Source organism: Papio anubis, unplaced genomic scaffold, assembly GCF_008728515.1.
Source record: "Papio anubis isolate 15944 unplaced genomic scaffold, Panubis1.0 scaffold319, whole genome shotgun sequence".
Classification (NCBI taxonomy): domain Eukaryota; kingdom Metazoa; phylum Chordata; class Mammalia; order Primates; family Cercopithecidae; genus Papio; species Papio anubis.
This window is the reverse complement of record NW_022163313.1, coordinates 66,014-81,759: the sequence shown is the minus strand read 5'-3', so window position 1 is coordinate 81,759 and position 15,746 is coordinate 66,014. Positions and strand designations below refer to the sequence as shown.

The 15,746-nt window shown below is 39.4% G+C and overlaps 1 protein-coding gene across 1 annotated transcript in view; it reads left to right on the top strand.

Annotated features, from left to right (window-relative positions):
* LOC116273026 (WD repeat and FYVE domain-containing protein 3-like) overlaps positions 1-15,746 on the top strand; it is a 55,017-nt gene that overhangs the window by 24,949 nt on the left and 14,322 nt on the right. The window contains exons 12-18 of the mRNA XM_031661969.1: positions 3,206-3,297; positions 3,836-4,048; positions 6,999-7,146; positions 8,264-8,418; positions 9,386-9,544; positions 11,767-11,946; positions 15,547-15,729. Coding sequence (XP_031517829.1) covers positions 3,206-3,297; positions 3,836-4,048; positions 6,999-7,146; positions 8,264-8,418; positions 9,386-9,544; positions 11,767-11,946; positions 15,547-15,729 — 1,130 coding nt within the window. The remainder of the gene's footprint in view (positions 1-3,205; positions 3,298-3,835; positions 4,049-6,998; positions 7,147-8,263; positions 8,419-9,385; positions 9,545-11,766; positions 11,947-15,546; positions 15,730-15,746) is intronic.

Here is a 15,746-nt window from a genome sequence, read left to right as displayed (position 1 = left end):
AGAATGTTATCAAGAAAATGAATAGATGCCTATAGAATGGAAGAAAATATTTGCAAATAATATCTCTAATGAGGATCTAGTATCCAGAATATAAACAACCCTTATAACTCAACAACAAAAAGACAAACAACCCAGTTGGAAAATGGGCAAAGGACTTGAATAGACAGTTTCCCAAATAAGTTATGCAAATGGCTGGTGAACTCATGAAAAGATGCTCAACATCATTAGTCATTAGGGGAATGCAAATGAAAACCACAGTGAGATACCACTTCATATTTACTAGGATGACCATAATGGGGTGGGGGGAACTGAAAAATAACAAGGGCTGGCAAAGGTATAGAAAAATTAGAACCCTCATACGTTGCTGGTGGTTGTATAAAATGGTTTAGCCACTGTGGGAAGTAGTTTGGCAGTTCCTCAAAAAGTTAAACAGAATTTCCATATGACCCAGCAGTTCTACTCCTTGGTATATAGAATTGAAAACGCAACTCAATTAAGTATGTGTATGAACGTGTTCATAGTAGCATTATTCACAATAACCAAACGGCAGAAACAGCTCAAATGTCTACCAAGTGATGAGTGGATAAACCAGTTGTAGCACATACATACAATGAAATATTATTCGTCCATGAGAGTGAATGAGGCACTAATAAATATTGCAGTGTGGTTGAACCTCAGAAACATTATACAAAGTGAAAGAAGCCAGGCAAAAATTGTCACATCTTCTACATTTCCATTTATAGGAAATACTCAGAATAGGTAAGTCCACAGAGACAGGACACAGATTGGTGTTCTGGAGCTGGAGTGAAAGTAATACGGGCAGCTACTGATTAACGGGTACAAGATTACTTTTGGGGTGATAAAAATGCTTTGGGACTAGATAGAAATCATGGTTGCATAACATTGTGTCTGAACTAAATGCCACTGAATTGTTCACTTTAAATGGTTGACTTTATGTGAATTTCACCCCAATAGAAAAAAAAAAGAAAACACAGTTTGCCTCTTCACACAGAAAAGATAGTAAATGGTGTAAAAGAAAACACACCTGGGGCCGGTCGCAGTGGCTCACGCCTGTAATCCCAGGACTTTGGGAAACTGAGGTGGGCAGATTGCTTGAGGCCAAGAGTTCGAGACCAGCCTCGCTAACATGGTGAAAACTCATCTCTACTAAAAATACAAAAATTAGCTGGGCATCGTGGTGTATGCCTGTAATCCCAGCTACTCAGAAGGCTGAGGCACAAGACTCATCCAGGAGGCAGGGGTTGCAGTGAGCCAAGAGCACACGACTGCACTCCAGCCCGGGCAACAGAGCAAGATTCTGTGTCAAATGAAAAAAAAGAAAGAAAGAAAAAGCACTTGGATTTTTTTTTCCCCTTGCTATGAGATAAGTAATATTCACCCTGGGGTCTTCTTGTCCATATATCCTTGGATACACACGGAGGAGAGCTTCAGAAGAGCAAAATTAAGGGCCAGGCACTGGCTCTTGCCTATAATTCAAGCACTTTGGGAGGCCAAGGTGGGAGCATCACTTGAAGCCAGGAGTTCAAAATTAGCCTGAGCAACAGAGCAAAACCTCATCCCTTCAAAATAAAATAATTAGCCAGGCATGGTGACACGTGCCTGTACATGGGAGACTGAGGTGGGAGGATCACGTGAGGCCAGGAGCTCAAGGCTGAAGTGAGCCATGATTATACCACTGCAGTCCAGCCTGGGCAGCAGAGCAAGACCCTATCTCAAAAAAAAAAAGTAAAAGAATTAGACAAAGGCTTTCCTACAGACTGTGTTACCTTTATATGTCATTTTAAAATTGCATATAGTGTTCATAAAATAAAATTCTATCAAATAAGTGTTCAAGGATTATAGCAAAATTTTGAAAAGTAATTTCTTTCTCAAGTAGCCTTTTTACCTGTTTATTATTACCAAAAAATTAGGCCTATTGGGCATTTCAGGGAGATTCAGCACAGAGTGTGCAGTGTGTATGGTTGAGGAGGAAGGGTTGTAATAACTTGATTTATCTTTGTCTTAAATCATATGGTAACCTTTCCAACCAAGTCAAGACATTCCTTTAAAGAGTAAACTGATATTTGCACCACTCACTTAATATCACGTTGTCAATAAACCATCAACTAGCAATGCTAAAGGCAAGATTGTATCTAAGGGAAATATTTTATTTGCTTTCACGTGGAATTGGCTTTGTGTTCTAAAATTTGAACAACTGCATTTCTGTATGAAAATTTCCAACACGAGTATTTATCTAACCAACTGCTATTAAACTAGTGAGTCAACATTGTTGTTTGTAAAGTCATTTTTACAATGATAATCTGATTTGTACCTATAAAAACTCTGTAAGCTAAAGTGACTTTTTTGGTATATTTCAAAAAAAGAAAAACAACCTTTTTGCTTAGATGCAGCCAAATTTAATATATTTTGATGTGGATAGATTTCATAGCGAATGGTTTCTTTTGTATTTTAGAAATTATCTGGCTATCACTTAAAATAAGTTTATATGGAATAAATGTTATTTATGTGTTTTATCACAACATGTTATTTTTTTGTTTTTGGTAGCCCTGTAGTTTTTCCAAATATTTTTTCTGTTAAATGATGCAATAACAGCAAAAAGTTATGTCATTTCAGATTTCACTTTTTAAATGAGAATGCTTACTGCAAAGTACATGCCAGTTCTACAGAGCTCTTTTGAGAACCTAAGAGTCAGCGATATGATAAACCTCTTGTATTGCAGATATCTCTAGGAGATTGTTTCCAGGAGATTCAAAACAGTAACCCTGCAAAATGTTTCACTGAAAAGGAGTCCCGTGGTCAATTAAATTTCAGACATTTTGTATTCGATATCCCTCTTAGAGAAGGGCAGTGCATGTTAACATATGAAACCTCTAAGGAGTCTTGCCCTCAAGACTCTGCAGAAAGAAGCATGTTTCACTTTGTATAACTCAGCATTTCCTGAAGACATTGGCAGTGAGGGCCTCAGTTTTGCTGACTTAGTACCTGTTTCTGCTGGAGTGATCTGAGGAGCAACCCTTGAGGGATACTAGATTGATAATCTCTGAAGTCCTTTCTGATGTACAATTTCAGTGTTCTGGTAATGAATCTAACCCACCATTTGTCTATCAGAATAATATAAAGTTAACCATTTATCCCATTCTTTCTTTTTTTTTTTTTTTTTTTTTTAATGTATATAATTGCATAGGCTGTAAACAAAATGGCACCAAGCTTGGAGATGTTATCCTTCCACCCTGGGCAAAAGGGGACCCACGAGAATTCATCAGAGTCCATCGTGAGGTAATGGAAGGACACTTTGCAATTGAAGTTGGATTTCATTTGGTCATTGAACATAATACAAAGACAGGGCCTCTAGCAGAGTATCACCTGTTTGTTACTAACACAGCCAGGCCCCCTTATCTACAGGGGACACATCCCAAGAACCCCAGTGGATGCCTGAAACCAGGAATAGTACCAAACCCTATGTATGTATAAACTATGTATTTTCCTATACATCTGATAAAGGTTAATTTATGTATTAGGCATAGTAAGAGATTAAGAATAATAACAATAAAATAGAACAATCATAACAGCATACTAAGAGCTATGTGAATGTGATCTCTCTCTCTCACTCTCATAAATATAATAATTTCAAACCATGGTTTACTGCAGGTAACCGAAATCTCAGAAAGCGAAACCACAGATAAGAGGGAACTACTATGTTGTTTTTATGATTTTTAGTTATTTTTGTTCCTATTAACCACTTACCAAGGTTTTTCTAGTCTCTGAGCAAGTAATAGAAGTCAGCCAGTGACTAAATCTGTGTTTGAAATTATAGGCTTTGGAGTGTGATTATGTGAGTGCCCATCTACATGAGTGGATTGACTTAATCTTCGGGTATAAACAGCAAGGCCCTGCTGCAGTAGAAGCTGTAAATGTCTTCCATCATCTTTTTTATGAGGGTCAAGTGGATATCTACAACATCAATGACCCACTAAAGGAGACAGCCACAATTGGGTTCATTAATAACTTCGGTCAGATCCCTAAACAGGTATGAATGTTCTTTTTTTATGATTGATGTACTCTGTTTCATTTTGTAAATTTTGTAACATTTCTCTAGCCTGTGGATGACCACAAAATAATTAAGTTTAGATTAACTTAATAAACAGCCATAAATATCACCTAGTATTTCAATAGATTCCTACATTGTTGCTTTTTTTCTCACTCTCACACTCCAAATAAATAAAAATTTTGTTTAAAGAGAATTATCCCTTACAGACTAATGCAGGGTGTGCTTTCTTAAACCTCCATAAGACATAACAGGAGGGGCCTTATAGGCCACATACACAGAGATGAGGTTTTGTCTGGAGGCCGGTGGGAAACCAGTGCTGATTTTAGGCAGAGAAATGACATGGTCATATTTAAACTTTAGAAGTTCATTCTGGTCTCAGTCAGAATAAACTACTCTATGCGCACCTCTCTCTCTCTCTCTCTCTCATTCTCTCTCTCTCTCTCTCTCTCTCTCTGTCTCTGTCTCTCTCTCTGTCTCTCTCTCTTTTTCTGTGTGTCTGTCTCACACACACACACACACACACACACACTGCTGGGGACCCAAATGGGGAGCAGAAGACCATTAAGAAAGCTATTGTAGTAGTTCAGGGAACAGATGATGTTGGATTGGGTTAGATTGTTGACATAGGCATAAGTGCTGTGCTGTGAGAGCACGTGCCACAGGAATGCCTAGGACATGCAATAGCTGCCCTCACCACCTTCTGAAACTTGGAGAGGAAGACCAAGATCTAAGCCTTTCAGCACCCAGATACTGTAGGCCTATTTCCTGTTCAGCGATGAGCAGACCTCCCTGAAGAGACCTCATCCCTTCTCTCATCGCCATTGTCCGAGGTATGGCAGGAGGGCTGGGTGCACCAGTAGTAACTGCAGCACTTCCCCACAGTGTGAAGGCACACTTTGACGAGCTGGTCAGACCACCCACCTTTACTAAGTACCAGTGGCTCCTACTTTGATCCTGGCTGCCTTCTCTGTTCCTGCTTTAGACGTCTCTGTGGACTTCCTTTTTGTAGGTTAACTGACCTTGAGGTTTCCAGGGTTGACACTTGAGAACATACAAAACAATGACACATCTCTTTATATAGAAAAGCCATAATAGATAGCAGGACATGCTATAACTGTACCATTCACAATGCAGTCTGATCACCTAGCAATCTGATCCCCTCATAAAAGAAACATGTTTACTTTTATTTTTATTTATTTTTATTTTATAGAGATAGAGTCTCACTGTGTTGCCCAGGCTGGCCTCGAACTCCTAGACTCAAGCAGTCCTCACACCTGAGCTACCAAAGTGCTGGGATTACAGGCATAAGCTATGGCACCTGGCCGTGTTTTTTAAAGCAAAATACTTGCTGATAAACTATTCACAGTTGGCGAATATTAACTATACCTTTATTTAGTTAACTTTGTTCTTTTTCCTGAGAGTTACAAGGGCTGGAGCCATTTTTCATACCCTAGGGGAAATACATATTCTGAACATAAAAATCAAGACACTTGCACTGTTGCAGGATTTTTGTGCTACTTTGAAGTAGAAGAGGCCAGAAGTGTGGGAAGTATCGTTTGGATGCCAGCATATTTCTGGGACATACATTGAGTAATAGAGGGTACTTTCAAGTAAGGCCATCCTCAGGAATGTAGGTTTTATGGTCATCATCTCCATACATCATTATATACCCGCAGCCTGGCGCAGTGCTCTGTCCTTAGGTCCTCACATAAAAGTCTTCAGTAAATGCACATTCATGAATGTGCTTTAAAACTATGTATCTTTATAGAAGCCTGATCTTTTGGTCCGTTATGTAGATAAAGTAGGAACAAAACATTTAAAGGTTTGAGAGCCTGGAATGTGTATCTTCCTCTGCACAAAGAATTTTTTCTGTTTTTTTTCTCTTGGAAACCCCAAATATCTAATTTATAAAGTGTGATGGTGTTGTATTCATCTTAAATCTCATTTCCTTTAAAGTTTTTCAGATCTCCTCCTCAAATACTAGTTTTCCAACAGAAACTATGCCTGTCTCAAAGATTTACAATAATTGAAAAATAGTAATCTTAAATGTACTTTTTTTTTTTTTTTAGAGACGGAGTCTGGCTTTGTTGCCCACGCTGGAGTGCAGTGGCGCAATCTTTGCTCACTGCAACCTCCGCCTCCTGCGTTCAAGCAGTTCTCCTGCCTCAGCATCCCAAGTAGCTGGAACTACAGGCATGTGCCACCACACCCAGCTAATTTTTGTATTTTTAGTAGAGACGGGTTTCGCCATATTGGCCAGGCTGGTCTCGAATTCCTGACCTCATGATCTGCCCACCTCGGTCTCCCAAAGTGCTGGGATTACAGGCATGAGCCACCTCACCCAGCCATTAATATTTTTAATCCTATAGAAATACTGAATGATGATGTAGCACATTTTTATTTTCTTTTTTCCCTTTACAGCATAGCAGAGTACAAAGAAGATGATAATGTTCACACTTTCAGCAAATCAGTAACACCTTTTTAGGACACCAAAATGATGTTTCTAAATCACATAAAGGCCACGTTGAAACCAGAAATAATCCAGTTAGATAGAATGTCTGCCTGCCTTCAGTGGCACAGAATGGTATTAGGCTACTAAGAGTTAACTTTCGAATATCATTGGAAAATAATTGTCAATCAACTGTAGGTTAACTTTCTTTTAGAAAGTTATTGTGAATTCAGCTTAGCGTAGAACAAGACAATAGCCGATGCTTTAGTATCATAGTCCTGCCCCTGCTTATTCAGGTGTGAGTTCTCTGGCCACCTTCGTAGCCTCTTTGAATCTCTTTCTCAGGTGTGAAATGAGGATAATATAGTACCTACTGGTTCTTGTGAACCTTAATTGAAATAAGAACACAATGCTTGGCATATAAAAGGGCTTATAAGTGTGATCTTTCATTATAAAGTGTGTCATCTTCTTTCATACCAGTTATTTAAAAAACCTCATCCACCAAAGCGAGTGAGAAGTCGACTCAATGGAGACAATGCAGGAATCTCTGTCCTACCAGGATCTACAAGTGACAAGATCTTTTTTCATCATCTAGACAACTTGAGGCCTTCTCTAACACCTGTAAAAGGTAAAATAATGAGAAATAAACTTTTGATTTGTGATTTAATGGGATTATTTAATAATCCCAGTTTAACAATAACAAATTTGCTTTTTGACAATAGCATAATTTGTTTAATAAGTGCCATAGATTTTGTGTTAAATTACTAAGTACCTACTAGTATTTATATTTTCTCTTTTTGCTTTTTTTTCTCTGTTTTCTTTTTTTGGCTTGTTGGATTTCATATCGGAACCAAACAGTCTTCTCTCTCCTCTTTAAGATAATCAGAGCTCTAAAATACCAAAATCTTGTAACTTCAACTTTATAGGTAAAAAAAAAAAAAAAAAAAAAAAAAAAAATTGGCTTCATAATCTCATTCTCATTTAAATATGTTCTGCCTATCTGATATATTAGTAAAAGAACGTATTTTTAGTATGCCAGTGAAAAGACATCTATCTTTTATCTAATGGTATAATGGGATATGTAAAAATATTTTTTCAAGTAAGTTTTTTTCCCTTAGAATGAAAAAAAAAAAGTTCTGCAAAATCTTGAAGTTGTCGCTTAAAAATATCCAAGAATTGGAACAAAGTCTGGTTAACTTGTGTGCCATTCTATGCCATTTGGCCTCATTACACAGACTCTGCTCTGTGCCAGCGTCAATCACTCCTGGCGATTTTTCTGGAGTAGTAATGTGGTCATCAGAGTGCTGGTGTGGAGCAAGGAGTGCGTGCCTCTGGGGAATGACATGACCTTCCTTGAGGAAGTCTAAGGGCTGGCTATGACTTGGGAAGTACTAAGGACATAGATTTGTTGATCATCTGTGTCCCTATGACATTCTAGGGAGCATCCCAGATTACTCTGTACAACCCTAGAGAGGCAGACCTGAACAGTAAGTAACCTAACCAGAGAGTGCCCAGAAATAGGAAAACTGGAGGGAAGTCCTGCAGAGGACCTGTTAGGTTCAACATTCCACCCAGCAGGTCTTGTGGGAGATTCAAAAGCCCAGCTCTATTTCTGAGATTATTTTGTCTCAATGTAGGTGTCAGGATGCTTGATTTATATGAATATTTGAAATTATCATCCTCTATGAGATGATGACGTTAGTTTTTCCTGTTCCTATCCTAATACCATGATTTCTTTTTTATAGAACTCAAAGAACCTGTGGGACAAATCATATGTACAGATAAAGGTATTCTTGCCGTGGAACAGAATAAGGTTCTTATCCCACCAACCTGGAATAAAAGTTTTGCTTGGGGATATGCAGACCTCAGTTGCAGACTGGGAACCTATGAGTCAGACAAGGTTTGCATTATTTCCTGCCTACTCATTTAATATTGCTCTTTTGTGGTCTGGCTATCCTATATGAGTAATAGCGTTGGGGAGTACCCAGTCCAAGGACTTGTCAGCTGTTCCTCCAAACCCCAAAGGAAAAGTGAGCTTTCCTATTTGGGGAAAGGAGTGCTTCACTGAATGAGAGCAGGATAAAGGAGTTCATAGAGACGTCATGTTCCCTGCAGAACAAGCCTCTTTTGCAAAGTTGTGTAATAGGGGCTAGCAGTTTTCTTCTCACTCAAAGAATTCCTCCGAGAGATCCCAGCCAGCAAGGTGCTCAGCATTTCTGTCAACCAGAATAGCCTCCTTTTGATGAGTCACCATCTGGCCCACTTTTCATTTTAGTGCTCCAAACAAGCTGGCAGAAAACCTGTTGCTCTATCCCACAAGAAGCAACAGCAACTGTTTTGGGTCCCGTAAGTACCTCTTGGAGAGACAATCTGTAGTGATCCTTTAGTGCCCTGTGTTTGCCCTCCAACAGTCCCCTCCCAAATGCAAGACAAAAACAATCTGCACAGTCTGTTATGTTGTTTTGTAACACGATTCCATTTTGTTGATGTTCTCCTTAAACAGCAGCAGTCACGCTCTCTTTTCACATTGTATCTACAGCAAATGCAGCCTTTTGCCACATTGTCCCCTGCACCTTCCATAGGTCACACAATTTCAGCATCATTTTCCCAGTCTGGAGAAACCAGAGTCCCCTATTATGAACAAAGTCCTTTTTCGTTATGGCTTTCAGCAGCAGCAATAGTTGGAGGTGGTAGGAGTAGTTCAGGGTAGAGATTCAGTGGATATGCTTCTGAACTAAAGCTAGCTCAGAACATGAGCTGCTATTTGCCAGTAAGGTGCCTGCACCTCCACTCAGCTCTGCTCCTTGAGTTTCAGAAGTTTGTAGTACTTAACCGCATGTGTGTCTGACATCCATTTTACTTTACAGGCTGTGACTGTTTATGAATGTTTGTCTGAGTGGGGCCAGATTCTCTGTGCAATCTGCCCCAACCCCAAGCTGGTCATCACGGGTGGAACAAGCACAGTTGTGTGTGTGTGGGAGATGGGCACCTCCAAAGAAAAGGCCAAGACCCTCACCCTCAAACAGGTAAGAGAGAACATAGAAAATGCCAAGAGGGACATAGTCCATCTCCTGTGCCTACACCCTTTAGAAAGTAAAAAGCTTCCATAATTCTGAGATACTTCAGATATAATGGACAAAACCAAAGTTACGTTCTGTTGCTAGAAATACTTTTTCAAAAAATAAAGGAAATCAAAATAAGGTGTTTCTAACAATGATCTAAGCCGGTCCCTTTGTTAAAATCTGAAGATAGTTGTCTTTAGGTAACATATATTTCAGTGTATTTAAGTAATATAAATGCAAAAGTCCAAATTGAATTTTTGCAAACTAAATTATGTTTGCTATTGACTCATTAATTTCCTTCCAGGGTGATTTCCATTTATCTGCCACTAAATTCTTTATTCTTTGTTTTTCTCTTTTCTCATTTGTCATATACTTAAGGATATGCCAAACTCATGAATATATTCAATAGAGCCCTTGATGATTTAATTAACAAGTATTTCTGATTGCCTGTTACATACATGATTCTATTATTAATTTTTACTTAAAGCAAGAGTCCTTTTATAATTATGCCATTTCATAATATTTTATTTGGGAGAGAACTTTTTTTAAATAAGGAGCATATATCTAAGTATTTTTAATGATACAAATTTGAAAAATAATGTAACAATACCACTTGTCATTTCTTGAGCACCTCTATTTCAGGGGACTGTGTTGAGTATTCTACAAATACAAAACTCTAGCCCACACAATTCTACAAGGTAGTTATTAGCCCCATCTTACCCCTGAAAAAGACACAGGTTAGAGTAGTCAAGACACAAGTCTAAAGTCACATGTAGCAGTAAAGCTATAATTTAAGTTCTGTCTGACTTCAAAGCTATTTTAAAAGCCAAACTCAAACAGTTGTGTCATAAATACCTATAGAAAAAAATTGAACCCCTGTTCAGTATAAAACTGAATCATCTGTATAGGCCAGAAACTTCACAGAGTTGCTGGGTCCTGAGGCAAGCCATATAAAGAGGGAGAAAGTCTTGAAATGAACAGATTACAAGGTTAATAGTACATTTTGCTGATCCAAATTATACTGCTTAAAAATATTTTCCATTTAGAAAATGCACTTTGAAAGTAATGTGCCAGTAAAAAGGACTTCCTACTTAAAATGGTTTTCTGGAGTTTGCTAAGCATGCTATAAAGATGTCTATATGACCAAAATTTTAAGCCACCTCATTTTTATATATTATGCACACACACACACACACACACATATATTTCATGTGTATACACAGATAGTTTTCTCTCTCGAAAGTATTAAAAAATTGATCAACCTTCAATCTCTAAAAAATACCTGCTATACATGATAGAAAAATCTCTCCTCCAAGTTTGCACTGATTTACACCCAAGGCTCTCCCCAAATGTACAATAGAAGGCGACTTCTTACATCCTAGTGTGGAAGGCAACAGATGAAGCCAACTCATTATTAAGTGGATATATTTTTCTGCCGGGACAGATGGCCCATTCTAAGTACTTAGGAACTACTAACAGTAATCTAAATCTTTTTCTTCAGAATATTTATTTATTTTCACACATTGCCATTTCCCTGGGTCCTGTTTCTCTTCATATTCCAGCAAAAGAGGGAAGTTTAAAGAAAGAATTCCTCTCAGGCACAGATACTCAGATATCTCCCATTGGCAGCAGGACTTCGGCATGTTGATGCCTCAGGACTACATTCTCCCTTTGTCTATTGTAGACCACATGCTATAACCATGTGGTTCTCACAGTTTATGCATTTTTTTAAAAAATTCATTCAATTGTAATTCCTTAGAATGATCTGAACAGGAGTTTGTGGCATAAAAGAATAGATACAGAGTTGAAATTCTGTATTTTTGGTGCCCATAATCAATACATCTCTACATAAAAATAGTGTAAAGAAACCCAAGCTGGGTTGTGGTTGTCATTCCCTCTTCCTTCTAAGATCCTGGCCCACCTCCACGAAAGAAGTAATGCGAAAACAGAGAGAAGAGCCTCCAGAATGCTCCAGACTTCTCTCTACCCCCGTGGACTGAGGCAAGGGCAGTCAGCAGGAGGAGAAAGGAGGTCTGCCTTCCAGACTCTCCAGACACTACTGCTCGAGTCACCTGCTACCCAGCATGCATGCCACTGCTTCCTGATGCATCCGGGAGCTTCTGGAGTCACCGTGGAACCCTGTCACTGAGATCAACCTGATTTTGTTTGTTTGTTCTCATTTGTAGGCCTTACTGGGCCACACTGATACCGTCACCTGCGCCACAGCATCATTAGCCTATCACATAATTGTCAGTGGGTCCCGGGATCGAACCTGTATCATTTGGGATTTGAACAAACTGTCATTTCTAACCCAGCTTCGCGGGCATCGAGCTCCAGTTTCTGCTCTTTGTATCAATGAATTAACAGTAAGTAGTAAATTGCCCACTTCACTTATGTTTAGGTAAACAAGTAGTCTTGGCCAAAATACATTAACAATGGTGGGGCTCGGAGGAACGTGTCTGTAGTTGCAGCTACTCAGGAGGCTAAGGTGGGAGGATGACTTGAGCCCAGGACTTCTGGGCTGTAGGCACTATAGCCATCAGATGTCTGCACTAAGGTCAGCATTGATATGACGACCTCCTGAAAGCCAGAGACCAGCAGGTTGCCTAAGGAGGGGTGAACCAGCCCAGGTTGGAGATGGAGCCGATCAGAATTCCCATGCTGATCAGTAGTGGGCTGTGCCTGTGATAGCCGTTGTACTCCGGCCTGGGAAACACAACAAAACACTGTCTCTTAAAAAAATAATAAATTTTTCTTCTAAAAAATGACTCGTTGTTTTTGAAGTTATAGGCACTCATTTTATAAAAGTTACTACATTTTCTTTGACTTAGTGTTGTTTGAAAAGCAAGTAGATGTTAAAGTTTGTAATCCAGAGAGCAGTTTTGTCTTAAAATCCATTCACTGCTGCATACATTAGAGAGAACAAGATTCGATTAAAATAAAACAAAGCTTTCTAGAATTTTTTTTTAAAACAAGAAATTTGTAGGATTTGTTAAGAATGTTAGAAATTGGCCGGGCTTGGTGGCTCATGCCTATAATCCCAGCACTTTGGGAGGCCACTGCAGGTGGATCATTTGAGGTCAGGAGTTCCAGACCAGCCTAGCCACATAGTGAAACTCCGTCTGTACTAAAAATACAAAAATTAGCCGGGCCAGTGGTGGGTGCCTTTAATCCTAGCTATTTGGGAGGATGAGGCAGGAGAATCGCTTGAACCTGGGATGTGGAGATGGCAGTGAGCCGAGATTGCTCCACTGCACTCCAGCCTGGACAATAGAAAAAGAAGAACATTAGAAATGTGTTGAAATTTTTAATAAAATATAGTCAGAGTATGGAAAGTAAAAAGGATGACATTTGGGTACCCAAACAAGAGAAAAATTCTTATATAGCTATTTTCAAAACAGATCCAAAAGTTATCAAAAGATGTTATCTCTTTTTAGAAATAAATAGTTCATATACAAATAAATGAAAAAAGTCAAATAAAATAAATGCCCTTGTCTAGGAGCACTGTACACAAACCAAGCCCACCTGAAGCAGACAAGAGGAGATTCATTGCTAAGATGGTCTTGAAGCAGGGGAAGCTTGAGGGCAGGTTTACAGAGACTGAGGCCCCACAAGCTTATCGCATTAGTAAGTAGATGATGTATGTCAGCATGTAGGTGATGCCCCATATACAAATCAGTCTTGGGAGTCGGCAGGAACCCACCCAAGCCTCATCGCTTCTTAGCTGTACATATCCATTGCCATCTTACCTTCACCCCTACCGCAGGGCCATCCTTCATGCACAGAACAGTTCTAGCCATGTCACTGAGTGACGTTCACACTGTCACCTACACAGACAGCTTTCCTCATCAAGGATGCTGCATCTTTGATTTCTACCAGAAGTTACTCAGTGTTAACACTTTTAGTCAACTATCTTGTAGTCATCTTATTTAAAAAGGAAAAAGAAAGAAATTCATTTATAGTTGTCAGTCATTTAGAGTGTCTGATTAATAATGGCAGGGGTACTCAGGTTGAGAATGAGTAGGGGACATGCAAGGGTAGAAGAGCCAAATTTGTTTGTGTCTGAAAGCTTTAAGAGGTTTTCAGAACAACACCTTGGGTTGGTCCTGCAAACATTTGAACCTAAAGAGCTTTACAAAAATGTGGGTGCTGTAGAACCGCTCTGATGCAGCAGTGTTGAATCAGATGCTTAATCCATTATTTGGAGCACTTTGTTTTGGGGTTGTTCTTAACCTAAATACTGATAATTTTATTATAGCCAGTTGTTTGAGCCAGTGTACACTACTGGATTGCAATATTTGCTGCAAATACTACAAAAGCAGTCTTTTCTTTTTAAGATGCTCTTGTAATATCTTAACTCATGAAAAGATTTCTATTTCTGTTGTGTTTCTCCAACCAATATCAAGTCTGCTTTATTTCAGTTTACATTTTAGGCCAACGCCTCTTTGCCTTTAATTCTTCTTATGTCTCTGCCTTCATAACAACAGGATTTACTCTAATAAACTCTAATTAAGTCCCCAGAGTAACTGAAGAAGTTCTTGCCCAGTGCAGAATGGAGCAATTGTCTCTTGCAGAGACTGAAGCCACTAATTAAAACTCAACTGCTGACACTCATAGTCAGAGATGGTTCAGTAACTGAAATAGAAGCAGACACAACAATGCTTTGCTAAGTATTGTTTCAGTTTGGGTTTTGGTTTATTTCTTGCCATTTTGGTAGAAGAAGAGCTGGGAGGTGGGAGGAATAAGGAGGAGCAGTAGCAAGACCAGCAGAGACGGTGCAGCACAGACTGGATGGAACAGGCCTAGTCCTCCTCCTCACCCTACCCCAGCCTCCTCCACCTTACCTTCTTATGTGTTGATGCTGCTTTGCAGCTTCTAGTTCTCCTCTGTTTTTGCTGACCATCTTCAGACTTATGTAGGTTCTTATGTATCTCCTGAGGGTACTGAACTTTACCAGGTCTTTTCTAAAGCTAATACTTAGCATCGTGATATCCAGACTATCTTAGGAATGAGAGAGGCAGCACGGTATGGTATATAAGTTTTGGGGCTATAGAAAGCTGGCTTCAAATCTCTGATGATAAATAAGTTACTTAAGTTCTTTGCCCCTCACTTTCATCCTTTAAAGCAAGGCTAATGATAGTCTCACAAGGTTTCTGTGTTAACCAGAACATCTGAAGTCTCCACCCCAGTGACTGGCATATAGGAGATGCTTCAGAAAGCATCCTCCTTTCTTTAACTATAGTGGGTTGTGTTCTCACCAGGTTAGGTAGAGCCCAGCCTGGTAGAATTTGAGAAAATAGGTTGTTCTTTTCTATCTTTGGAACTCATGAAAACATAAGTTATCAGCTCAGGGATCTTGGTTTTTACTAAGTTTGCCAAGAAGTGATCCATGTACCACTCCTTTTCTCCCCCTACATTCCCCCACCCCTATTTTGAATACAGATTTTAAAATAGGATATTACAGCATTACCAAGATTATGCCTTTTGATTTATTGAAGAAACACAACTATATCTGAACTGAAATATGCCTCTTCTACCCTGTGGTTTTAGTGGTTGGATTCATTTTGTAAAAGTGGAGGTGGATTCCTGCCTCTAGATGAAAGGCGTAATAGATTTTGTTAACAATGGGAGGAAGAAGAGTAGTTCATCATCTCCTCAGATGACAGGGAGCTTTCTTGTGTCGCCAGACCTTGCTCAGCAGTGTGCCAGGGACGTGAACCTACCCTTTGTCTCCATCTGTGGTCCCTTTGGCCACTGCATCCACTCAACTGTGAATTCTTAAGCCTTTGTTCAGGGTATTTTTTTTAAGTCAGCAAGCACTGAATTTCAGATTACCTAAGAAATTAGCCGCTAGTCTTGGGACTGAAAAGCTTTCTGAGAACTAGGCCAGGGATTCAGTTTGCTTCAGAAACCAGAAGGTAATTGGAAGGGAGCAAAGAGAATGACATTTTTCTCTCTCTTCTCAGGGGGACATTGTGTCCTGCGCTGGCACATACATCCATGTGTGGAGCATCAATGGGAACCCTATCGTGAGTGTCAACACATTCACAGGTAGGAGCCAGCAGATCATCTGCTGCTGCGTGTCAGAGATGAACGAATGGGACACACAGAACGTCATAGTGACAGGACACTCAGATGGAGTGGTTCGGGTAAGTGAGCTGAGAGA